At 45.4% G+C, this 27,388-nt stretch overlaps 1 protein-coding gene across 3 annotated transcripts in view; it reads right to left on the reverse strand.

Moving 5' to 3' along the window:
- The window catches only part of MAPKBP1 (mitogen-activated protein kinase binding protein 1), a 99,368-nt gene extending 75,313 nt beyond the window's left edge, over window positions 1-24,055 (reverse strand). For 2 of the 3 annotated variants that reach the window (XM_071558374.1, XM_071558372.1), the window contains exons 1-2: window positions 23,823-24,055; window positions 22,663-23,004 (exon numbers count right to left, since the gene is read on the reverse strand). In XM_071558374.1, coding sequence (XP_071414475.1) covers window positions 22,663-22,779 — 117 coding nt within the window. In that variant the 5' untranslated portion in view covers window positions 22,780-23,004; window positions 23,823-24,055. Of the gene's footprint in view, window positions 1-22,662; window positions 23,005-23,559; window positions 23,700-23,822 lie in introns of those variants that run through there. The other variant, XM_071558373.1, reaches the window with a different exon arrangement.
- Between the last annotated feature and the right edge of the window lie 3,333 nt (window positions 24,056-27,388).

Here is a 27,388-nt window from a genome sequence, read left to right on the forward strand (position 1 = left end):
GTATGCTGCTCCTAGGTCTGAGAGAGCAAGTTCCAAATTTGTGTGAACTCTTTCTGTTGTTTTGAGGAGGTTACCAGTTATCACAAACAATTGCTTCCACATGCTTAAAGGACAACACTGAAATCCCTCAAGGATCAGCCCAACTTCACATCTCTGCAAACAGCTTCCTCCTTCCCACTGTTTGCATTCCTTTGGGACCAATTTTGCCCCCTGCAAACACCTTCCCCCTTCCCATCGCTTGCATCCTTTGGGACCCTCTATACGTGCAAAGTCACACAGGAGGTACAGGAGACAAACACTGGGGCCTGCACATCCAGACAACATGCTGTTAGAAAGCAGTAGTGAACACACCCAGCACACAGCAATAATTCCACTAAAATGGGTGCCAGAGGGACTACTGAGTCACAATGACAGCCCTGCCTGACCTGCGCTCACAGATACTCTTCCGGCAGCTGCACTGTTTTACTACTGAGACACAGCTGCCAGGCAGGAGCACCTGTATCTGTGCCTGATTCCCCATTAGCAGATCTCTCCACTCTGTCTTCATGTTAAAGAAAGAGTGAATAAGAAAACTTCAAGAGAAGGCCATTTTTAACACCAGGTATCCCTCAGAGCTTCAACTGTAGCCTGAATGGTGCTGCTACTCACCCCATCGTCCTTCCCAGGCCAGCAAAAGACTAAGTAGAAGTTCAGCAGCATTTCAGCCTTTCATCCTCATAGTCATATGCTAAAGAAATTAGTTTTCTGACTTGATCACCTCACTTCCTGCCTTCTAATGCTATCTACATTCTCTTTGGGGCTCAAAATCTCATCATTCTCTACAAGCACACTTTATTTAAGCACGAAAATAAAGACCCAAGCATTTGAGAGGATACGTGCAATTCTCCAGAGATCAAAATGACAACAGAGGGGAGAAAACTGGGGTTACTGTACAGGGCTGCCCATGTGTCCAGTATCTACAGCATCAGGCAGGAGGCTACTGCCTGGCAAAACCATGTCCACCAAGCAGGTATGTCTGTTCCAGACTTCATGAGATTGGCCATCTTGGATAAGAGACCCATAACTAGCCCTGGTTCATGTTTGCATTTGCAGCTGTAAGTGAAGGAGAAAAGTCAGGAAGAACAGTATCATAAAGAAATGTATGGATAAAAAGTGGGAAAGCAAATTTAATTTTTTCCTCACCACCTGTCAGTATTCCAGCCTCAAAATTGGTATTCTCAGTTTTTAACTTATTTCAGTAGAACTCTCTACCATGAAGTTATCTACTTTGTCTCTGGAAGCTCAGCATTCCCAACATTTTTCGGCAAGGAACTCCACCAGTCTGGTATATGTTGCAAGAAGAACCATCTTTCTTTCATTACTGGTTTTAAACCTCACTTCTAAACGTTCCATTTGATGTGCCCCAGTCCTTGTACAGGAAGAGACAGTGAACAGTAGTCCCCATCTACCACCTTTAGGTGGCTCGTCATTTTGTAAAGAGCTACACTATACTAGGTCATCTGCGTTTCAAGTGCAAGAGTTTTCACTTAGTCAGTTTATGGCTCTCCTAAAAGCCATTTCATATCTTTAGTCAGTTCTGTGAACCACCTTCCAGGTCCTCTATATCCTTCCTGAGATGAAGGGTAAACACTAAGACTACATACAGCTGTCCAGGTGTGGTCACAAGAAGTATTCACAGAGCAGAATAATATAGCTGGGTTTGTTCTCCATTTTTTTCCCCATTAATACCTTACTCTTGATCTGCCTTTTTGACATCTAGGATCATTTACAGAGAGCAACAAAGAGGTCGCTCTGCTCAACGAAGTTATGGATAAGAACTCCTGCTGCTCTGCATTTGGAAACATACCCTGTTCTCTCCTGTCTGCTCCCTATGGAAAGGAAAATCCTATTCTTGAATTAACAGTTTGATTTCAACTTGCACCTTTCTCTCCATATCTTTATGAGAACTTATTCATGAACCAGAGCATCCTCAGAGGGAGTTCTTGCATCACAACTATTCCATTCCACTCCAGAATGGCTATTTCAATTAAATGTCCAGAAGCAGACAAGTTCTATTTTAAAAGCCTTCCCACAGGACTGTGTATAACACAGTTAACATTTGAATCCATTTAATTAAGTAGAGGCATCGAGTCACCATGAAAAGACAACATCAGAGTTCATCTATCGTCTACGGCACACTGAGCCTGCCCTCAGCCCACCCCTGCCTGGAAGTGGGAATATTAATAATGTATGTGCAAAGGCATGTGCTCCTGAAAAAGTGCGTGGACACAGAAATCCCTGAGATACGTAACCCATGAGCGTTACTTTGAAAAGCCTTCCCTAGCACATCGAGTGATCAATCAGCTGCAACTGAGGAACCATCTTGCCAGAGGAGTGTCTACATAACCATATATTCTTTTGCCTTAAAAAAATGCCTTTACTGCTTGACTTGAGACCCCAATGCTCTTCCATCTAATATACTGACATAGGGAGCTCCAACATCATGCCTGAGTTTCACAACTGCGCTGTGGTTTTCATGTCTGTCTCTCTATATTCTGCTCTCAGAGTTTTCAGCCCCTCTGCACACACTCCAACATGTTTTCCATGCTGCTACACAGCAAAGTCGTATCAATGCACTCTGGCATTCAATACGTGAAAACGCTGAAAATGTAGCTGTACATTGTCAGTGTCAACATTTAAGAAATAGCTGTCTGTCTTACATAAGGAAAATTTGATACAGAGAGCCAAATCTCACAGCTGGCCCTGTTTGTACCTCTCTCCTGCTGCCCCTGAGCCCCACAGCAAAAAAGCACGTTCAACCTCTGGGGACCAGCACACACATTATAGGCTCTAATCCATCATCTGAACTCACTGTCTGATCTGTTACTGTTGCAGAAAAACAAAAGCTTGAAGTTTAACATTTAGCTCTGCTGAGCTTCGTTTGGCACATTAAACACAGAGCACTAATTACAGTATACTGTTCTACTTAAGGGGCTGTCAGCATTTCCACTGCAAAGCCTTCATTTCAGGGCTTTATAACACAGCTGTGAAATATTCATTTTGCACTTGAGCTTGACATGCAAAGGTCTGGCTTTGGCACAGGTTCCTCTGCCTGTTTGTTTTTTTGGGAGTTGAGGTTTTTATTGTTGGTCTGGCAGGGGGAGGGCTGAAGATGGATGGATGGAATTAACTGTAGGAGATATTTGATCCACAAAAGCACACAAACAACAAAACCACTCAGCTCCATAGTTGGTTTCTGTCCCTCACCTACCCAATGCGTTCCCCTGCTTTTGCATATGCATATAGAATATGCACTTTTAAATTTTTTTCACATATATATTTTTTTTATAGTTTTTTAAAGAGGCTTTCCTATCCTCACCCTCTGCTCCAGTCAGCCTTCTGTCCCTCAGCATTCAGTGCTAGCAAAGAGTACTCTCTTGACAAGCCTGGAGATTGAATATATTCCTCCTGCAAAAGCCAAGCTCCAACTCAGCACCAATTCAGAACATCTCTTAAAGTCAGTCCCATAAGCCTTGCTTATGGCCACCACTGCACAATCACACCAATTGCCTACTGACCCTTGAGGAACTACACCAAGACCATTTAACTGGTTTTTACACAACCCATCGCAGAGACTTGTTGCAACCTTTTAAGGTGTTCTCAGCCAATGGCCAGTTTAAAGCACCATTCATGGGGGAAAAGGATTCAGAGCTATGTCTGACCACTGAGCCAGCCCTTACATTTTAAACAATGTAAAGAAACGATGGGGAGGGGAATAAAACAAAACAGAAAAACACCTGACCAGAATAACATAATCTGCAACAGGCAGTTGCCAATTCTATGCAATTTGATTTCAAGATAACCACTTAAAGAACATCAGGGAACAATCTCCCTCAACAGAAGTTAAGAATGGTGCTCCTTGGCACAAGAGTGGTGAGGGCAGAAACCAACTTGCCCAAAGGTTTCGAATCACTGAGTTATGGGACATGTTACACTACATTCATAAACCTGCATAGAAGCAGAGGTGGGATGGGGGGGGTATTCCGATGGAAAGGCTGAGCCTTAGTTCTGATGGCTCTGCCAGGTGACACTACAATGGCTGCACAGGGGTGTGCACAGATTTATTAACAATTACTCAGACAACTGGAAGAACAGGGAACACATCAGGGAGAAAAGGAATGTGAGCAACCCCAGGTCCCTGCAGGCTGTCTTTCCACAGCATGTGTGTGTGCATTTGTCCACCTCTCCCCAAAGCCTCTCCTGCCTGCTCTCCCCTGCTGGCCTCCCCAGCGTGCTGGCCACTTTCAGCCCAACTCCAGCTGTCAGGACTGCATTCCTGACCCGTCAGCCCCAGCTGTCAAGGGCTACAGCTACGTGCTGATTCTGCACTCTGCCTTCTTCCTCACGCACCTGGAGAAAGGCAGTCCCAGAGAGGCCATAAATACCATTGCACAGCCCCAGGGAGAGGGTGGGAGGCTATTAAAAGCACTGCTACCAGGAGCCATAGTGAGGGAACTTAGAACTGACAGCAGTACATCCACGAGTGTCCCCATGGCCTGCAAGAGGGTATGTAGAGGGTTAATTTCCTATCAGCTTCTGTAGCACAACCTAGCCATCATTAAATAATTAGCTTTTGGTTCTTCACTTAACACCAGCCTGGTCCACCAATTTTCTCTTCCCCACACCTACACAAGGTCCAATTTCTTCTTAAGTACTGCAGGGATGAGGACAGGCCCATGTAATCTCACCAGTCTTGGCTAAAGACATGATAAGCAGAGGTTTCTCCTCCTTCTCCCATTCAAACATAACTCTTACCATGAAAGAAACCCCAACTCAGACTTTCATCAGATTTCACAAAACCTTCACATTATCTGAGCTCCTGAGATATAAAAGTGGTGAAAGGACAGTGGGTGGAATGTGTGTCAATTGACCACAGTTGTCAGTGTTATGATGATGCTATTTTGACTTTGGTGTGGGAAATTCTTTTTGTTGATGTAAGCAAAGTTTGTCAAGACTGTGTGATGAATGTATGAAATACATGAAGAAAGAAAAACTGACATTAAACAGGCTACAGGTATTGCTGGCACATAAAGAGTCAATCCTGACTTATTCCAGACTAAGCATCTGCACATGGAGTCGATTGGATCAGCTCCACAGGCAGTCGAGCCCTGTGGAACACAACAGAGACACATCTGTGTGGGCAGGCTTCAAAGAAACCCTTGCTTGAATTCGTGGGACCTCGAATTGTGCGGGATCACTTCTTCACAAGAACTCTATTTTTCCACTTTGCAAATGTGCATTACTTTTTCGTAAGGAAAGAGAACAGACAAGATACCAGACTTTATATTGGGAGTCCTTCTGTCCTCCCACATAGGCCATTTGTCCAGTGATTACATTTTTTACTTTATAGTAGAAGATTGAACCAATTCACTTTCCCCTGCACTGAGGACTACCTATACAAGGACTAGGTACATGGGAGAATTTGCAACACTCTCCTAATCTGAACAATGGAGACCAAAGGAAGCAGCTCCTGACTTTTGGGCAGTGTTACGTATCAGTCTCCTCCAAATCCATGCACAGAGCCTGAATACAGGCAAAGAAAGTGCTCCAGTGAGAAGACCAAAAAAAAAGTTAATACAGTTCCCTTGGGCAACGTTTCAGTTACTCTTATGAGGGTTTGAAATCAAGCAGGAACAAATGGTTCTCTCAGCATAAGGGTCATTGTTTATCATCGTTAATCATCAGTTCCCAGATAGGAAAGGCTCTTTCCCCTCTGTTTTGCCCAGGCTTTAGCACTCACAAGAAGCAAGAGACATGAACAAGAAAGAGCCAAACAGGGATGCAGGCACAAGCTGGCACGCTGCTCCCTCTGCAGCTCTGCCAAAGCTCTTCCTCTTAGTCCCAACTCTGAGCTCAGCTCGCTCCTAAATGCAAACAGCTAATGGTTAAAAGTTCACAGCTTCATGGGCATCCTCTCCAAGGAAACTGTGGCAGTGCTGCATAACTCCTGACTCTGGAGAAGTCAAACACACGAGCCATAACACAGCACTTCTAACACTGATACTGCCATGGCGAGGAGCTCCATCCTAAATCACCTCCTGCTGAACTCTATAAACAACACACACGTTCAAACTAAACTTGGACAAAGGGAAGACAGACCAAAAGAGAGGGAGAAGAATGCCTTCTGCACAGTTAACCCTGCTGAGGGGAATCAAGAGAAAGAAAGTTACATCTCAGTACTTCAAGAAAAGCACCATGTTGTAATCCCTTTCCCCTTAATTTCACCTCACTGGGGCTTATTTTTGGTATGAACAGATCTGTGCACTGTTTGTCAAAGGCTGGGGATGGAATTTAGCAGTGGATCTCAAGTCCCAGAGTAAAAACACGCAAAACAGAACAATGCAGAATGAAGAAAAGCCTTTTGATCAGCCTGCCTGAGGTAACACTCATAATTAATTTGTGATTTCTTTATTCAACTATAACCCCATGCCAAATCAATCCATTTTTATCCTTTGACAGTGATTCACACAGCCATTCTGTCCTAAAAGTCCATGACTGCCATGTCTAAATGACTTCCCTAAGCTCTCATCCCTCCTTACCCAGCCTCCATTGCCATGAAGGCAACCATCCCTTCTAGAAAAGGGCACAGCTGTAAAAAGTATCTTAAAGAGTCTCTAAGTCTCTTAAAGAGACTGTATGTAAAAGCTTCGTCTTTTTATGTCCAGATTCCTTACACAGAGCAGGTATCTGTCCCCATCACAGGAGGTGAAAGAGTTCACGTCTCCTGATACCTGAAGGATCTTGACTGTAACACCTGAACTGCTCCATGACTAGACACTGTGTCCTTCCACTCATTCATCTCCCCAAGACTGCTCATCTCCCTGATGCTATGGGGGAATGGTATACTTGCATCCTTAGGGAATGAAAAAATGGTTCTAATGCAAGCTGATTTAAATTATATTTAAAAAATACATATCAGCAATTTAAAAGATACCAAGATTGGAAAAAAGACAACAGGAGGGGCAGAGTGAGTACACAGCATTTATCACACAGACAACATCCCTACAGAAGGAGGCAGGAGGTAAAGAGATTTGTGTTCCATCTCTCCCTAAACATTGCATGGACTATCTAGTAACTGTTTCACAATACTTGCAAGAAGTTCCAAAAAACATGGACTCCACCTGTACTTACAGCAGGCAGTAACATGTACTCTGACACAGCACGCAATCAATAACCAGTTATAAGAGGACTAGTTGGAAATACCCCACAAACACTGAGGTAAGATGTCTTGATCATGGTCATGCAAAAAAATTAGCAGCAGAATCGGGAATAACATCACCTCCCTCCCAGTTTCCAGCAGCTACTACAGACCATGCTGCACCACTGCTGTATCTCACTCCTGCTTAAGGCCAGGAACAATATTTTTAAAGAATGCTTAAAAATGAATCAAAAGAAAACATGAGAGACTTCTTTATTTGGCCCAAACTAATCAGTATATACAGAAGGAGCCTCTTGAGCTTTGTGCTCACCCCCAGCCAACACTCAATGCCAGGCTCTAGGCAATCCCTTTCTGCACTCTTCTCTGTCCTCTGCCCTGAGGATAAGCTTCTTACAGAACAGCCTTTACCATCATGTCCTTCGTGCATCCTAGAATTAAGAAGTTCTTTGCATCTGTCCATCAACATGTATATTGAGCACCCAAGAGATTTGTCCTGTCATCCAGAAAGGAGAGCACATTCCCCAGTAGAAGTGATACACAGGAACATAGACCAAAGATTGAGAAAATAAACTTAAGAGAACAGCACAAGCACTGACTTCCACTGTCTCTTTCACAGTCCTGCTGCCACTTCCTTCTGTTCCAGTACAGGTGAAAGTCCTTCACAGGTAATACTGTGTTCCCATCACTGCACCTGCTGCTCAGCCACCAGCACAGACAACTCCAACAAACCCATATACACTGACTCAGGTACACACCACCAAGACATCTATTTGCTTCAAAGATGCAAATTGGTACTACAAGAGAGGCAACCATTGTCCACAGTCACAGCAGATGCAGAACTCAGTTTCTGAGATGCAGAACTGTTCCAAACAGTTAATTTTTTCTGCAAGTTTTATGACCTAGACCCAGCACCCCAAAGACTGAATAACTCCCTGTATGAGTCAGCAGCAAGAAACACCTTCAATCCTCTCTCTTTTGCGCACACACACACACAGAGGAAACCACCACTAGACAATAAACCACAGAGAGACAAAAGGTTACAAAGATAACTACAAAGCAATCCTAAACAAATTCATTAAGTCATTCATTCAGGCCACTTTCTTTTTTCACATACTCTGCCCTTAAATCACTTCCTCCTCTGATTTTTCCCAAGCACCTTTTCAGTTTCTTTTCCTGAAGGAAAGAAAGTCTATAAACAAGGGATACAGTAGTCCAACATATGCTGACTTACTTGAGGAGTTCGTTAAAGGTGATTTTACAGAAGGAAAATGGGACTAGGCTGCCATCCAAGTGTCTTAAAACCCTGAAACACAGGGAGTGACACTGGAAAAGAAGTCTCCTCTAGCTTACATTTAGGCTTAGGAGCATGGGTAACTGGTAGAACTACCAAATGTGAGAACTGAGGAGGTAAAACCACACTCAGAGGAAACTATTTTCATCCACAGATTTCAAAGACACTTTGTTACCCACATGGCTCCTGCTGTACTTCAGGAAAGCCAACCATTACAATAACCACCATTTCTTAACTGTCCTTAGCTAGAAATTTAGAAAACCCCAGCTCCAGGCACACAACCAGCTCCTTCAATAAGTACTACTGTTTTTACATGTTTAGTTCTTAGCAAAAATTGCCATTGTAATAAGCAGAACACAAAACAAGATATTATGGAACACTGGTCTTCAGCAGAGAGTCAGTACTCCCAACTTTCTCATAAATAGTTTTAGATGCACTCATCTACTCAGAAGCAGAATCTGTCCGGGTAAGAAATAACTTTGAGTGACACGTGTAGTTCAGAAATACCTGAACTACAGTTCCAAGAATATTTCTGCAGTTTAAAGAAAAGACATTAATAAAACTCAACCCAAGACAAGCAGGCAAACACTTCAAGGGTAAGCAATAAGACTGAACATCAAAGCAACTCTTAAAGTCAGAACATCCCTGTTGCCTGGCACTTGTACTGAACCACTATGACAACCCCGCTCAAACTGTATTTCATGTCCCCCAGCAAAAGAAAGCTACAAAGTTTCTGCCCAGCTTGTGTCCATCCCCTGCTGTGGTGCACTGACAGCCAGGTAGTGGAAACTGCTGGATACAAGTTTTACTATCACCCCTGCACTAGAACTGCTCCTGTGTGAAGCCAGGCTGCAATTCCCTTCACTGACCAGAGAAGACGTGTTGGATGAAATAGAGCTGATGGCCTGCCAGAGTTGAAAAAACACAGCTGATGATTCGGACTCATAAAAAATTCAGAAGTTAAATGACTGCAGAGAATTATTCATGGAACACTGAACACCACGAATGCCCCCACCTATCCACAGTCGTGCCTCCCTTCTTCTAATTGCATCAGCCTGTTGAAGAGAAGGCATTACTTCGACCAGCAAACCTTGCCTCTCAAGTTTTCAGAACATCACAGGTTGATACCTGCAATAGAGCACTTAGGAGACAACATTATGGAAGGATCTGTTTACAAATCAGCCAGAGACAAAGAAGCACTTAGAGTTTAAAGATGGAACTAGCATCAGCCACAAGCAAAGACTAAAACTGGCTGCTTAGGGCTTATCAGCACTTTCTACTATTTCTATAGAGGTCACTTCCTACATTTCTTTTAGGTGACATAAAAATCTATCAGTGACAGAAAGATCCACAGAAATTGGCATAGTCTTCTACAGCAGTGAATTTGCCACAACATGATGATAACGGCAGCTCCACAAGTACCGAGACTACTTGTCTAATAGCTTGAGCAGGAAAACATCTGACAAATGTTCAGGAAAACTCAGCAACAGTTTTGGAGTCACCAGAAACTGAGACTGTCACAGACCAAACTCTGTGGTGTTGGGGAACCAGCCTGCTGCAAACTGAACCCTGTGGGATTTCTGATAGATGTTCCACCACAAGAGAAAAGAGCTGAGCAACCTTCAAGCAGGAATCCAATGCTCCAGATCTAAGTACTTAAGCTCTTCCCTGAAGGAAAGCCATATGGCATTTTGTTACTGCTTTCAGCCACCTTCCATAGCCTTTTCCACTGACAACAGAGTATCTGGGAAGTCTTTTTGAATCAGCGCTAAGGAAGGGAAGCCCTGGGTGTACCACTTGTTCTATTTATACCAACAACATTACTGCAACAGTTCAAACATATTTTATATATAGTTCCATGGCTTATTTCCAGGCAGAAGTAACTCAATGCTGGTGTACACATGTTTAGACCACAGCAATTGGAAAGAATGTCCCAGAAACTCTGTTAACTGCTGCTCCACTGTGACTGGAACAGGCTCCACCACTGCAGAAATACAAGCTGTGCTGGGGGGGGGCGGATAAAATTAAGTTATCCACCCAGAAGCTAAATAAGTCAGTTGCCACCTGCACAGCACTGACAGACTTCTACTACAGCCCAAACAGATTTATAGCTGTAACTTGGCAGCCAGCTCTTGTCACATCAAGATATAGTGTCTGATTGCCAAGAGACCACGTGGAGGTGACCAGGGTGTGGGCCACCATAAGGGCAGACATACAATCCACAGAGCATCTGCCCATATCCACTTGAATTTTAAAATGTACTTATAACCTTAAAAGTGGACAAACAGAAGATAGATTTGCACAGCTCTATTTGCAAACTCTGTACTGAAAATATAAGTAGTGCTACCATATTTTAATGAGTCTGACCTCAGTCCACACACTGAAAAGAAACAAGAATGGCAAGGAGCAGGAGCCTTGGCCCAATATCCAAAGGGTACTTAACTCAGCTCTGGTTGCAGGGACCTCAGTGACACACAGATGAGAAAGGTGCCTGCTGGAACCCTGCAGGACACTGGTCAGTGCAAGGCCTGGGTTTTAACACAACCTCCAGGAAACCAAACAGCAAGCAGCAGCCCACAGGGAGACCTGGTGTCTGCTATATTCCCTCTCCTAAAGGAGGGTCCTTCCACTACCATATGTAGACAAGCACCAGATGATAATTACCATGCCTTTCACCAGATTGTCTCTCTCATGGGCTTCAAACCCAGCTGTCAGTCTTCCTAGCATACATTAAAACAACCTTTCATCACATTTTTCTCTGCAACAGTTACATACCAGGGGGCAGAGGGGAGACAGGTAAGTAATTAACATGTTCTTGAAAGAAGCTTGCCTTTTCTTATGCCTGAATCCAATGGAACTAGACTTTATGGAGCAGGAGAGCATAATCAACACCTCAGAAGTATCCAAAAAGGCACAGCACCTTTGGTTATGTGATGTGGAAGATAACGACCACTATCTCAGGCCTCTGCAGACGTGGGTCCCTCTTCTCCTGGGGTATAAATAACTCAGCTTTATTCCTGCATAAACCTCTTTGTAACTTCAGAGATGAAACTGCCCTTCCTGAACATGTCAGGTCAGCATTCTGTTTGGATCAGAGGAGGCTGTAACAGGGTGTGTTCTACAGTTGCTGGAAAAGGGAAGCTGAGCATCGCTAAGAGTTCAGAAACACAGTATCTTTATTAACAGGTGACCAAATAGCAGGAACCCAAAGAGAAGGAAGAGAGAGGAGGAAAACAGAGGCTCTGTCAGGGAGCTTCCAGGTGGGGAGAGAATGGGTAACCAACCAGGATGATGAAGGGAGAACAAAATTATAATGGAATTTCACTGGTTAACTGCTTATTTGGGATGTGAAACAGGGTAAGAAAAGTAAAAATGTTACAGAGTTGTGCAAGACTGTGTACATTACAGCTGAAACACAATATCACTGTCACCTTATAAGCAGGGGAAAAGAGTGGGCTCTAAGTTAATGTACTAACAGGCACACAAAGAAAAGAAATGTACACTCAACCAGAACAGAATATGTTCTTCCTCTTAAAAACACACATACACAGAAAAATAGAAACATACCAACATCTAACCAGGCCCCAGCATTTAAGTATGCTCTACAACGCAAAATCCTGCTTGGCAGCTGTTTACAGTACTTTCCTTTCTGGGGATCTGAGAAAAGCATCCAAATGAAATCATACTAGAGAGTAGGAGAGCAGGACATGGGACAGAACCCAGAGCAGACCTAGCCACAAATTCCTCTTCCAGAGGGATGGCCACAACATATAGGCATTGTTCCCTCTGCTGCCCAGAGAGAAGACTCCTTCCCCAGCAAGGAAAACCACCTACTTTGACATTTTGTAATGGATTTTGCTTCTAAGCCCTTCCTTCTGCACTGTGTGCTTCTGCAGCTACATAGATCACTGATGATTTACAGTTCTGCCATCTCCTCAGCATGACAGCTCCTCAACTCAGCTACACAAACATCTTGCAGGCCTACAACTCCCTTCCAGCTTCTCTCCATCTGGACAGTTACAGTACTCTTTACACAGCCTTCTCCCTGCCTCAGCCAGGGCTGCTGGCTAAGAAGGGCCGGGCTCCTCCTCCCTATACAACAGGCCCTGAGTGCCAGAAAAAACAAGGAGTAAAAGGACATTCTCTTGCCTGCCAAGAAACCTTTAGGCAGTAGGTGATGAGTGTTCCCAATGGTTTTAAACCTCTGGAAAGCACTGACAGCAAAACTAAATACCTTATCACAGCAAGCACTCTCCCTTTCCCAGTGGAAGATCCCAGGACTCTCCATAGTGAGCAGTATTTCTCAAGTCCTGGTGACCTCCGAATTCCCCAGGTGCTCCATAAAACACTTTTCTTTACCAAAGAGGCCGATTTTCCCAAACTAATGAGACAATTCAGTTCCCTTGGTGGAGATACAGAGCTGAAAGCTGCCCAGTGCATTTCATGCACCATATTCTCTACCACTGAGGGCTGTGTTACTACTCAGGGCAACCTGGTGGTCTCTCCCAGCCTTGCTGGTCAGCCTGGAACTTTGGTCACCAGAGTTCCATCACAAAGGTCCAGACACCATCTGGAGACAATGTAGACTCTGAGCATATTATAGAAAGTTTGTCTAAATTGGGAGCTTGGTTTGTCTGCTTTTCCCAAACATAACAGCATAGGCTTATCCAGGGTCACAGTCCCCCGACAGCGTGGGACCTCCCCAGACACCAAGCACCCACAGTGCTGGGGGCAGGAGCAGGGTGCCCCTTCCCAAGTGCACCACGGCATCGCCATGGCCACAGGAGGCCACAGCACATGGAAGAAGCCAGGGCAGAAGCTGTGAAGTTGCCAGCAATCAGCAAGCAGGTGGGCCAGGCCGTGCAACTGCACCCTGGGTGTTACAGGGCCCGCTGGCTCTCACTTCATCAGGCTGTGCCCTTAGTCAGCCCCCTGAAGAAAGCTGCCTCTCTCCCAGAGTACCTCACCCTCATCCTCCCCCAGCACCAGTTACGCTGCTGATTGCGTGTAAATACATCTCAACAGCTTAGCTCAAGAAGCCTGCAGAGACAGGCAGCACAAGCCATGGATTATCAGGGAGGAAGATTATCCTCTGGGTGCAGAGGGAAGGTGGAATTCCAATTTCAGTCTCAAAAGCAGCTCAGGCTTTTAGAAAGAGCTACATCTATTGAGGGCCACCACACACGCATGAGAAATATTTGTTAATACGTTTCATTAAGAGCACTTTATGTCATCTTGTCCCCATTCCTCTCAACCACCACTCCCATAGCAGGGTTTGGGGCACAGGCTGGGCAAACACTGTCCAGCCAGCCCTCGCAGTTGGGCAAGATACACAGAATCATTTTCTAAGCATGTCTGGCCATGATTCAGTCCAAGAAAATTAGATAAGTTGGGACAAGATTGGCTTAAGAAAAAAAATCAGATCCCAAATTTGTCAATTCCAATTTACAGTCAGCAATGCTTTTGGGTCCAGCTGCTTGAAAAGGATGACACCCCAAAACAGGTTTGAAACAACTGCACTTAGGTCTACTACATCTAGTTCAAAATTGGGAGATAAGCCAAATGCAAGGAGTCATGCAGTTGTTTTAAAGCCCTGAATGCTGGGACATTTTGCAGTAAGTGGAAAAGTATCCTGTCTGTTTTAAACTGAGGGAAAAAAGAGGCTCAGACACAGTTTGAAGAGCAGAGCACAGGACCCAAAACCTGTAACTGCATTTAAAAAAAACCCCATAGCTCTGTTTCAAGGTTCACTCTTTCTTTACAGAGTTCAGCAGCACAGAAGCATTGGTTACGAGCATGAAAAATATCACTCTTAGCCCACACAAAGCTCTTGAGGAAAAGACTAATACTGATGCAACATAACTAGCTGAAAGAAGTTTTTTCACTGGTATAGCCTGTTTCTTTGAGGGACAGGATCATTCGATAGACTCTTATAATGTTGTGTCACCAGCTTATTGTGAGAGCAAAGCTTGCAAAATGTTTCTAGCACAGGCTAGAAACAAGACTAGTCAAGAAGTACACGCTGACATTCATGCCCACTCAGGATGCCTTTGACACCATCCCTATCCCCTTACTGTCCCGGTCACAGCCTCATGGCATGGTCATGGCTGAAGCACAGAGCACAGCAAGTTCTCAACACCAGGAGCTGTCACCAAATAAGGAGGCAGGTCTTGTACACACTCCTTTCACCCTAAATCCTATAGAATGTTTCAGCAACTCTAGCACCTAGATTGCATTAGGGACTGTGCAATGAACTCAAGCTCCTTTTTGAGCAAAGCCTGGCCTGAGCAATGGTGCACTTTTTTTTTCTTATTTGCCCTTTTTTTTGCATCCCTAATACAAACATGACTTCAAAGGCAAGCAGCCCCCTATGTGCTACTCAAAGGTGAGCAACCAATTTCCAAACCCTTGGGAGAGCTACAAGGCTACCACTGTAGAGCACAGGAGAGCAGCTAACACTTCAATACTGACACTTCAAACAATTGCCCTATGCTGGGAATGCCTGTCGGTAGGGAAGGGTTTCTGAACAGGCGGCACTGTTTTTCACAGTGCCTATTTGGGAGAAAACAGGACCAGAGAGCATTACAATTCTGCTTCCTTGAATCCATTGACACTGCCATGAAGTTGCTTTCTCCTTCTTTCAGAAACTCCTCCATCTGCCTGTTCTCAAGCCATTTGTTAATGTTAGGACTCTCTACTACTGAACAACCCCTGTTAATCTACTTTCTTCCAGAGGAAGGAGTCTCTCTGCATCTGTGACGGGGGAAATTTCAGCCTAACTATGCCAAGTATCTGGAAGATGCAGAAATTAAAGAAGTATCACTGTAAGGAAGGAATGCCATTATTAAAATTTCATTGGGTAAGAAATCTCATATTAGTTGTTATGTTACATTAGCCTTCTTGACTAATTGTGAACTGTAATACTGTATTTGGGAGAACAAGCAGGTCTGGCTTTTATTGCTATCGACTTGCAAACTCTGAATACACAAGCAGTTCATAGTTTTCTACAGTACTATTTTCAATCAGTTTCCTCACAGTAACTAACAACAGTACCAGTCTCCTGGGACACTAGCAAATTTACAAGGCTTACTGGGGTTTCCACAGCTCTAATTCTTATGGTGCTTAATCTGCTTGAGCTTGTTGGAAAGTCATCATCACCAGAGCCACTGAAATCATTAGTGACAATGGAACAAAGTCAGCATACACAACAGCACAGTCTGGGGACTTATATGTAAATAATCTTAAATGAACACAAGTCTTCCTTAAGCGGGAGAGGTGATAAACATAGCTGGCAACCTGCAAGAGGTTGGGCTTTGCAACCAAGGCTAAGATTTGACCTTAGAGGATTAATATTCAATGTTTAGGTCTGCCTCAGACTTCCTGTGGGAGTTTGGAATCATGCCTATGATCACACAAATACTAGCAACGACTCACCTTTGCACCAATATTTTTGAGTACAGATCACACAGCACAGCTGATTACAACAGCTGCAGGCCTCAGTTGTATTTCCCTTGCACAACATGCAGACATGCTCAGGGCAAGGCTAAGAAGCACTGTGGTGAAAGCAAGTAGTAGCAGAAGGTTTTTCTGAATTGTAGTAGCCACCCTTTGGTGGATACAGCCTCAGCAGAGCCCGCGGGGTTTCAGGCAGAGGGACCAGCCCACATGTGGAGCCGGAAACCAGAGCAGCAAGCCTGCCACAACCCTGCTGTGTATGTACCACAGCCCTCAGAAACTTCCAGCTATGCAGAAGCAGGTACATCAGGCACAAACAGAAGCCTGGAGTAACTGAAGCTGGGCTTGGGGATAGTTAATTATTCAAACCTTAACTGGGATCATTCAGCATTAATGTTTAAGCTAAACTCTATTTGTGTGCCACTCCTGGCACCAAACATCAAGACAATCTACTTCTTAAAAAAGCCAAAGACTAGCTAGTACATGGTGTTTGCTTTCACACTCTCAGAGAGAATTGTACCAAAGCCACTCAAGCAACTTCTCCCTAAGATCCGATCAACAGAATACAAAGCATCTACTCAAATTTGCCAGGCCATCAAAATGCTGACCACCACTTTCTCAGCCAGTAATGGAGGTGCTGCCCTGCAGTTACTTTCCACTAGACAAAGAAGAGAGTAAAACAATACATAAGTCATTTTACAGGTGCTTGCAGATCCTTGAAGACACAAAAGCAGATAGTGCCCCAGCTTGGCCTGACTTCCAACCATCGCTTCAACTGTTCTTCCCTCCTGAAGCAAGTGAGGTAATATACCACAGGTAGGACCAAGCACACAGCTAGTGGAACAGATGGTACGCTCTAATGAGGTCTCTTTCCACTGCGTCTGAGGATGCCTTTCTCCACCAGTCCTCCCTGCATCACAGTGAACAACAGCTGACCAGTAAGCAGCAAATGTACCACCTGTAACACCTCTGACCAGCCTTGACCTCTGCCATCTTCCTATCCCAGCCGGGTCTTTGGCAAACACCACATTCTTCACAGTCTCCCACAGAACAGCCCACAAGCAAAAGGGAGTCATCAGTCTGATGTGTGTACAGCTTATCCAGCACAGCAGGGACAGCATAAAACCTGCTCAAAAGTATCTCCAGCCAGGTTAGCTAAGTCTCATGTGCCTTCCCAGAATCCTCAGCTCATCTGAGAGAGTGAAGAACATATATGGCAAGGCCACAGTAGCTCTAAAAGACCATCCAGGTAAGCAGCCTATGACCACCCAGGGGAAGTATGAACCATTTAAACCCATTAGGCAAATGACCTGGTTTTTTGTGTTATTTATGCTGACTGCACCCCAGCCTTTAGCACATCATCACACTTCTCCTGCCATGGAGAGGACTTCCTGCTGACTTTCACAGTAAAGACAGCACATAATTTAGGGGTGGACAGAAGGGTGGATGTTCCTAGCAATCTTGTCTCAAGATTGGCAAGAAGGATAACAGTGGTTCATGGTTCCAGTTGCAGGCTACAAAACCAAGTATGTTGAATTGTTATATGCTTTCATATCCACCATCCTTCAAGAAACAAAAGCAATTGGTAGTGCAGTTCACCAGCAGAAAAATTTCAGCTTTGATATGCTCTGTACATGTAAGTCACATTTAACACTCATGTTCAGATGAGGAGAGCTAGCCAGATCCCCTGTATTTTCAGGACAAGACATAACATTCATGGAGTGAAGAATGGAACAAGGAAACCCCCTGTGTGAAAATGTTAACAGTCATCTTGAGGACCATTTATCTGAGGATGGATTAGGGTGGACCAGAGCAGACCTGGAGCAAAGGATTCACCCCCAGTGCTAAGACACTCTCAGTCGTTCCATTGACTCTATCCACAGATACAGACATGCCACAGAAATGCAGCTCTGGCTATGAAAAAGCCAACCAACCTTTGTCCTCTGCTTTGATAGACACTGCTATAAGCCTGACCAGAGACAGACATGAAATCCCTCCTCTCTGGAGAGCAGGCCCTAAGCTGTTAAAGCAATTGGGTGTGTTTAGACTAAGCAAGATCCCAAGCTATCAAATGGGGTCAAGCAGCACTCATGGATGATGAAGCAGAACAGGCACAGCAGCAGACAGTCAGACAAGAGTTAGATGCATCCCCTCAGCTGTGCCCGAGGCAGCACTGGTCCCAGAGACCGTGCACTGAGCACTGCTCAGCCTGCAGTGAAATGATGAAGGCCAATGGGGCAATACTGCACTGAACAGCTCCTCAAAAGCACCATCATTATGCAAAAGACCTTTCCAAATCTTGCCAAAACAAAAGCTTATGACAGCATCAGGCAGGCTGCTTTCTAACTCACCCAACATAGTCAGACTGCTCAGCCTCACATCCAGCTCCCTGGGAAATGTTGCTCACGAGGAACACAGGAGATTCTGCTGCTGCAGGATCAAGTTGTTCCCAAAGACTTACAAGGAATTCCACTCTGCAACAAGCCCCAGCTGCACCTTAAGTGATTTAATAAGAGGTGATGATTTCTGATCATCAGTGAACTAAACTTGTGTGGTTTTTGGTTCTCTTACAGTTCACATTCAGCAATTTTCAGTTGATCCAGTCTAAACTGAATCATGTTGGAAGCCACAATATTTTCAAACAAAAAGGACTGTGTACTGGAGGCAGGAAGCTACAGTCAGGCCAGAAACATGACTCCACTCTCCTGTGCACAGGGCAGCTTATGGTCCTAGGTGAGCCCTGCAGCTTCTCAGGGAATTAGGAAATTGGAGAACTGCATTGCAAACATAAGGTGCATGACAAGACACAAGGGATCTCAAGCTTCCATGGATCTGCTTCCCTCTTAAATTTGTGAAAGCTCACTGGCAGGACACAGAGGTACATGTACTTGTTTCTGCAGGCTGGCAGTAAGAACAGACCATGCCTCACCAAAGCAGGACAGGAAACCCTGTCCCACTAGGAGCAACTTAGTCAGGGCTCATTTTCAGAACAAAAGCTCTCTAAAAGGTTCTGCAGAGCCACCCAGTCCAACCCAGTCATGAGGCAGGAACAGGCACTCCAGCTGCACAAGTTCGTATGTCACTTGCAGAAGGGGGAGACCACAGTACAACAGTTCCTGTGCTCAATGACTTCCTGCTGAGGAATGTCAGGTTTTAGTCAAAGCACTCTTTTAAACTGCAACTTGAAATATTTCTGGCTCAGAAAAAAACAGGAGAGATCAAAGAAACAAGCACAAATTCCAAATGTGTTTCTTTGATTTGCTGGCTTATCATTTTAGGGAAAGCTTATAGTAGGTTTAGTAGCAATTTGTTTCTTCACTGACATTCATAATCTGGTTTGACTGAGGATACTCACATGCACACACAGACACATTCCCCTCCCCCATAACAGGCACAGCTACATCAGTTAAAAAGAGGTTTGTATTTACAAGTGTATAGCTCAATAATATAAACAGCCCCTGCAGGAACTGTACCTGCTTAGGTACATTACTTTTATGATCAGAGAGATAATTGCATAGCCAAGTCGAAGGGTACTACAGCAACCAGGACATTTTAACACTGGGAGATGAGGCAACTCTGACCTTCCCCCCTGTCCTGACAGTGCCATTCATGCAGGGTGATTTAAAGGCACTCAGTGCCCAGTTTTTAACCCCATGTCCCTCTTGCAAACACAAGCACAGGATCAGATGCATGGCTGGGTTTCTGGCAGGGCTAGTAATCCTCTAGAAATTGAACACAAGCCAACCAACTTATCTGAGGAAATTTTAGATTCCAACAGCCACACCGACACGCTACAAATCCCAACAGTCAACAGGCCTAGACTTAAGTCACAGTACTCTACGTCTATATTGGTTCAACACAAAAACCAGACATCTGGAGAGGACAGAAAAACTGAATTCAAGCCATGAACATCAGAAGACACATACAAAAAGGTCAACACACAAAACCAGTCAGGCACCAATAAAAATCACAACTCCCACCAAAAAAAAAAAAAAGCTATTTTCAAAAAGCAGCAAAACCCTCAAATACTACATCCAATTTATCAAAAAGTTTTACTTAAAGAGCTCCCATTCCTCCCTCCCAACCCTTTTTTTTAATATCCATGACTATCTATTACATCCTTAGTTTTACTCCTGTAGAGATCTTCTGAAGCTGAATAGTAAACCCATGCATTACTTACAGCAAGAAATAAGTCCAAATAAAAGTCACAAAACCAGTTCTCTCTTGTACAGCTCCCAAGGAACACATTGCATGTCCTGCACAGCCATCATGCAAAATATCTCTACGTACCCACACTCCCCCTTCCACAGCAATGCACAAACAGGTCTCTGCAGAGCCAGCCTCCCACAGCCTGCCCACGGCTGCTTCACTGTAAAGAGCCTATTTTCACAGGCCTTCTCCTCAACATGACAAACTGCCCAAGGGGTCTGTCCCGAACAACTGAGACACCTGGCAAGCCTCACACTGCCACAGAGTTGTTTAGGAAAGAGCAGGGACATCAAGGACACTTTCCACTGCAGGGCAAAACCAGCTCATGGAAGTCTAGCCAGTGTCAGTGCCACTGAAGATACTAGTCTGCCTTAAATTAAGTAGCTGGTTGCAATAAAGGCTTGAGGAACTCAGAGGGCTGTTGAAGGCTCCTTCACCTACATCTGCACGTGTAAAGCACAGTATCACCCTCCAGGCATTAGTATAGGGCAACAATCCAGCTCCACCCTATGTAACCTAGCAGCATTCAGCAGAGATGACTGATTTCATAGGTCCTTTCATGCTTCCCTGTGATCAGTTATACATATCTCTTGGAGCAGTCATTTCTCAAAAAGTCCAAGAGACAAATATGCTTGAAAAAATCCTCCTTGCAGGTCAGAAAAGATCCTTCAGGAGCATGCGATGATTTTAGAACAGTAGGGCTGCTTCTCACCTTGGAAAGCAGAGGAGCACACTCACAGCAGAGGGAGCTGGGTATGTCAGACCTTTGGTAAAGGGCCCATTACTTTTTGTCCTGCTCACACCTCTGCCTATCCCCCTGAATGCAGAGCATAACTCATTTGAGCTAACTCAGAGCAGATTACTTTAGGAAACCAACACTAGCACCTAACTCCTCATAATGACAAATTTATTCTATCAGCAAACTCCCCAGGAGTTCCTTTGCATCTCACTGATTAACTGCTCTTATTAGTAAGATACACAAAATCTAGCCCTGAAACCCTAATTTGATGGCGTGAAATGAATCCATGATATCCCCAGGGGCTCAGACAGCCCTGGCTGCACACTGGGAGACAGCACAAGGGATAAAACAGAGCTCTTCCAAAAGGCACGTTTAAGGAAAATGAAATGAAACATGGACCAAAGAACAGCCGGGGTGAGTAGCAGCAGGTCTTGGCCCTGAAAAGGAGCCTGCAGACCACAGAGTCAGAATCCCATTCCCACCATACCTGGGGGGGAAACGGGTGGCTTTTGGCTCTTCCAACAGAAGTCTCTGCAGAATACAGACCAACAAACTACTCTGCAGCTACAGCTAGAATGCATTTCACTGGCAGTACCCAGGCTGCTATAAATGCAGCACAAGCACACACCGAGGTCACACACAAGCACCAAGGGCTCTCTTTTAGACAACTTTGAGGAAGCCATGCATGGCAAAAGAAGAATATTGTGTTCCTTGGTATTAAAGAGCCATCTAAGGGAAACTCTGACCTGAACCAGAGCCTATTTTTAGGGACAATGTCATTTACTTCCCCTGAAGTTTTACATGCACTCTTCACTTCAAGGGATACATTTTGAAGCATTGGTGTTGAGACCAATGAATGCACTTTGCAGACATGAATTACAGGCATTTCTTATTTATTAGTGAGTCTTCACAAAAGGGGAGGGATTAAGCTTTCTATTTATGGAGAGAGAGAGCTACACAAAGGCTGAGTGATTTGCCCAGGGTTACAGTGGCAGGGACAGAACAAGGTGCCCTGACTCAGAGGTGCCTTGTCAGCACAAGGCAATGCCACCCAGCTCCTCTTCTCCCTGAAGCCAGGTTTAAGTCATTCTCCTTTCCTCTTGACACCAGTCAATTCCCAGTGAGTGACTGTCTGTCAGTAATTCCCCACAACACCCAGAATGATGAAGTTTACTGGAAGAACCAATTACATCACACAGAAGATACCCCCAAGCAAGGTGGTCTGAGGCATACAGCTGAAAACAGAAGAAAGAGCATCCAGGCCTCTGGAACACAGACCCATCTGAACAGACACCTCCAAGATATGTTTCACATCCTTCATCTTTCACATTATCCTTCCCCTCCCACATGCTCATAGAACACTCCCTTGCAGGGTGAGAGCAATTGCTTCCACAGAACAGGTGTTTCTGCATCCTTAGCTGCCGGTAATGCAGGTTAGCAGTTGGTAACACGGAGAAAGAGGCAGCATTATGTTTCTCCTGTCAGTCATCTGCACCAACTCTACACACCACAGCGTGGGAAATCCCAAAAGCTTTCTGATACAGACTAGGTACATACCACACAAGCAAAAAGAGTTTCAGAAGAGGAACACAGGCTTCAGCAAGGACCTGCAGCACAGCAAAGACCCCAACTAAAAGACAGACCAGTCACAAAACAGTGTTTCTTCATCACTCTACAGTAATACCACAACTCTTCAAGCACCATTGTCAGTACAGGTGGAAACTTAGACAACAAAGTTAAACCATGCTGGCTGCACCACACAGCACTCACCTTGCTGCCTATATCTTCTCGCTTGTTCCCAGGCTTGCTTCTCCTCAGCTTAATGGAAGGAGAGCGAAGTAGGTTTTTGATCCGACTTGTTATCGTAGACCCTTCCACCGACATCATCTTCTGGTGCCACAAGGGTATTCACCTCACAGACAGACTGTGCCCAGGGTGAGCCCAGGTTTGAGGCAGAAATACCGACGTGCTCAGCTTTGCTTACACTCGATCACATATCTCTCAGCGATTCTGCCCAGGAACTCCACTCCTGTTACACTGCAAAGCTATTCACAGAGGCTGGCAGGCTTTCCTTTTGCAGATTCCAGAGGATCAAGTCAGCAGTAATCTAAACTGAAAGATGCACCCGTGGGTCAATAAAACACTCACAATAAATTCTAGCCTCATTCTTTGCAAGAAATGTAAAAGCAAGAGCTTATGGTAAGGATGGATGCAGCATTACTATTCTCAGAGGCTTCCACAAAAATTATCATCCATTTAGTATTAATTAGCACATCTAAACCAATTCCCAAATCCAAAATTTGGACCTTTTACACTTCGGTATTATCTTATGACAAAGACAAAAACTCCTGCCGTTGGAGTCCATTAACGGAGTCCATCCAGCCCCTTGCTTTTGCTCCATACACATCCATTCCACCTTAGGCTTCACAGTCCGCAAAGCACAATACTGTACTTGGCTATTAAACACCGAGCCGCAGAAGAGCCCCGAAAATACACACGAGGGAGTTCTTAACTCTCACAAATTCATCTCTAAGTGCACACAAATATATAGTGTGTGATACCAGATAATAAAGGCATATAATGATTCCACATTCCCCCACGCCCTGTTTATGAAGTGGATAAAGGAGGCTCTGCCAACGATTACAGACCCCCGGCCAAAATCTTCACCTTTCCAGGAGCGCCAGCGGTGGCCGGGGGGAAAGAGAGATGCAGTGAGAGCCTGCAGTGAGTTATCCTCCCGGCTTCCGTGCAAAATGGGGGCGGGGGGGAAAGGGAGAAGGAAAGGGAGGGAGAGAGAGAGAGAAGCGGAGGGAGAGGAGGAGAGGCAGAGAGACACGTCCAAGCCAGTCCCCTCCCTGCGGCGGCAGCACTGCGGGTGAAGGGCCGCGCCTCCCGCCCCAGCCCACCCCGCCGCAGTGAATCTCTCCTACCTGGCGCCGGGAGCGGGGAGCGCGGTGCCCGCAGCGACTGCCCATGCAGCCGGCCTGCCCCGAGGAGGGGCCGCGGCTCGGGCCGCCCCCGCAGGCGGGGCAGGGGCCGTACCCTCGGCGCGGGGGCGGCAGCAGCGAGGGGGCAGCTCCGCAGTGCGCAGTGCGGGAGGCGAGGGGGGCCGGCACCGGCACCGGCACCGAGACCCGCCCGCCGAGCCCCGGGAGCGCGGGGGGGAGCGCCCCCCCCGGCCTGGCCCGGCCCGGCCGGCAGCGCTACGGCGGCGCGCGCGGGACACACCGCGGCGTCGGGGCCGTCGGCGGGACCGGGCCGGGCCGGGCCGGGCCGGGCCGGGCGGTGCGGGGGGGAGCGCTTGGCGCTGGTCGGGCTCCGACGCCCTGTCATGGGGAACCTGTGGGTGTGGCTCCCACACAAGTGAGACCCAGAGGAAGGTCAAGCCATGACAGGGGCCCGTCCTGCCACGCTCGCCGCCCTACGGGGCCTATGGTTGTGCTCCCCGGCCCCTGTCGCCCTGGCACCTTCACCCTGGTTGAACCTGTTGCTGTCGTGCGTCTCTGGCAAAATGGTACACAGGTTGCCCTAACATTCAAACAATACAGGGATTCCCGAAATAACCAAACTACACTTGCCCTGAGGTGACCAACGACAGCTAAGCAAATATCAACCATCCCTTGGACAGTGACACTAGAAATTTGGGAAATCGACCCACACATGACACAAAAGGCTGGACAGCAACAAGTGTTATTTAACCCAAGTCTCTGAAACGGGTGGAATTGTTGATACAAATTAATGTGTCTACAATTCAAACATATTGTTTGTGGACCCTCTGACTTTTGTTCCTTTCAACCACAAGCATATATGAATCTCAGCTGCTTCCTTGCCCTTAAGGGTGGGTCATCACACTTTGCCTGGTCTTCTGGAGAGCAGCAGTGCTCAGGCTGCTTCTGGAAAGATGTGGGTCCTGCTTTTCACTATGGGGATGCAAAAGCTTCTGAGTGATGCCTTCCAGCAGGGCAACCTGGCTTGGATGAGTCACATCTTCCAACACTTCACATCTGGTGTGTGGATCCTTTACTGGGGCTACAATGTTCACAGCACTACCTGGTGTGGAGGCTGCCAGCCAAACCCATCAGCAGCTGAGCTGGGTGTTCCTGGTTGATCACGGGACTCCATGGTCCCACAATGGCATGGCAGGGCTCCACTGCATAAGTTCCCATAGCTTCCCACTATCAGGAGGGCCTGGAGCTCCATCTCCTCTCAGCTCGTCAAAGATTTGCTAGGATTCTGGCAGTCCACTGTCACATCAAGATGCCCATGGAATTAGAAATGTGGACATTTGTGTACTGGCTCATAGCAGGTGAGAGGCTAGAAGCAAACATGTATCAGGCCAGCAAGAAGGTTTTGCCCTGGAGCTATGTAATATCTGTTCCCCATGGAATAGTTCCGAAGCCACTATGCTCATTTCTGTGCATCCCAAATGCACAGACAGCTGCCCTACCATGCCATGGCAGCTACTTAAGCACATGAGAGGAGGTGGGGAGGCAGATTTCACAAGCCACCAAGCCAGAATTGCTATCAGGGAACATACATTTAGGATGTAGTGAACATTCTGATTTTAAAAAGTGTGTTCATACGGGTTACACCAGTCCTAAAGGGGAAGAAGGAAACCAGCATTTCTTGGGGTGGAAAAGTCCTGCTAGGTCTGCTATTTATTGCAGTCTGTCCTTGGAGCATCTTTCTAGCTCCCTGTTTCCTATGGTGAGGGCCCTGCTTCCCTTCCTGTCTTTGGTGACTGCCCCATCTTCAATCACTAATTCAAACCCAGAGTATTTGTAGCAATTGGAGATGATCTTCCAAAAACACAGTCCATGAAAATCTGCTGAAGTCCAGGCACAGGTTTGCCATAACAGATGATCCACGTGGGATGTGGTCTTCCCCACTGTGGCCAGCACGCTGCCACCATCACATCTTGTGACTGTGTGAACCTGCACTGCCTGAATTTCAGCAAAAGGTTGTTTGCATTCTAAGTGAAGTTCTGAGCAGGCACAAGGGCTTGCAGCACTAAGATATAAAGGTTTCACTGGTCAGAAATCAGCATATATTGACAAAAACACACACAGGCATAACACATCTTTCTAATTTCTATTAACTCCAGTCACATCATAGTAACAGTGCAGGAATGAATTTAGAATGTGTTTCTAACCTTTGATAGGCTTTTGTTTTGATACACACATGCATAGAGAAATCCATGCTTGTTGCCATGTCAAAATTCACAAAGTTTCAGGAATCGTGGCTTTCTGAAAGATATTAAATTTAGGGAGATTTATTAAAAAATTGCTAGAGTTGGTAATGTTGCAATTGTTTTTAAAATAAAAGTAATTGAAGTCCATGGAGCTAGGAATAAAAGTGTAGAATCATGGAATCATTTAGGTGTCAGCTTTCAACCCCAGTCATGGTCTGCAACCCAAGAGGTGGCACATAAGAAGGAGATTCCTGTACAGAATGTGAATATTGTCCATTCTTACCAACCCCATTGTCCTATTGCTCAATAACGGTGTCTTGTTGCTAAGGGTGAGGAGAAATTCATGAAGGAAACCACAGCTGCTGCTGAAAAAATAAAATCCCTCTTCTATGAAGGTTTACACATGTGCTTAGTTTTATCCAGACTATCAATTCTAGTGAGTGGAACTACTCACAGTGGACATGGAGTTGAAAATGTGCACCCACCTGTACAGGACAGGGACCTGGCACTGCACAGAGGGGAAAAATGTAGTCAATAGTTCTTAAATTGCTGCTGTTCAAAAGGAAAACATCAGAGTCATCACATTTGGGAGAAACATACATATATTGTGAAAGAACTGAGGGATGTCTTTGAAACAAGGGAGAGCTGAAATGTGTGCTTGGGAGACGCTGTCTAAATGCAACTAGAATTGTTCCTCTGTTGTTCAAAGCTGAACACAGCATAATGTGATTTGTGATTACAATTCTTTGTGTCTGTGAAGTGACTGAAGAGACAGGCTGACTCTGAAACATCACTGGACTTCTAAATCCAGTGAAAAGGAACTAGGACAGGGAACGGATGTTTCTGATTTTCAGACTAAAGCATACTATCTTTCTAGACATTTTTGAAGCAGGTTGAAATCTCACAGTTTCTTCAGTTTATCCTAAAGAGAAAGGCCTTGCCAGTGACCTTTAAGGAAACTTTTTGTATAGTTTTATTAGTGTGAACATGTCCTCTTTTTTTCTTTGCTCTCAATAATACAAAAGATAATAGGCAGGAATCACCAGCTTCCTCTAGGTATTGCAATACGAGTCTTACCACACACCTTTTTCATCATTGGAAGGGCCCTATTTTCCAAGTGTAATATCAAATTTATAAAAAACCCTTGCACTGACTCTACTAGAGCCTTAGCTTGGGTAAAACCAGAGTAGTGATGCTAACCTACCTGCATGGCTTCTGTTCTCCCAGACCTATCCTCCAATAAACACCAAACCACTTGAAATGGTGAAACTGCTTTTCATCCAGTGACATGTCTAGAAGCAATTG

This window comes from Pithys albifrons, chromosome 6, assembly GCF_047495875.1.
Source record: "Pithys albifrons albifrons isolate INPA30051 chromosome 6, PitAlb_v1, whole genome shotgun sequence".
NCBI lineage: Eukaryota > Metazoa > Chordata > Aves > Passeriformes > Thamnophilidae > Pithys > Pithys albifrons.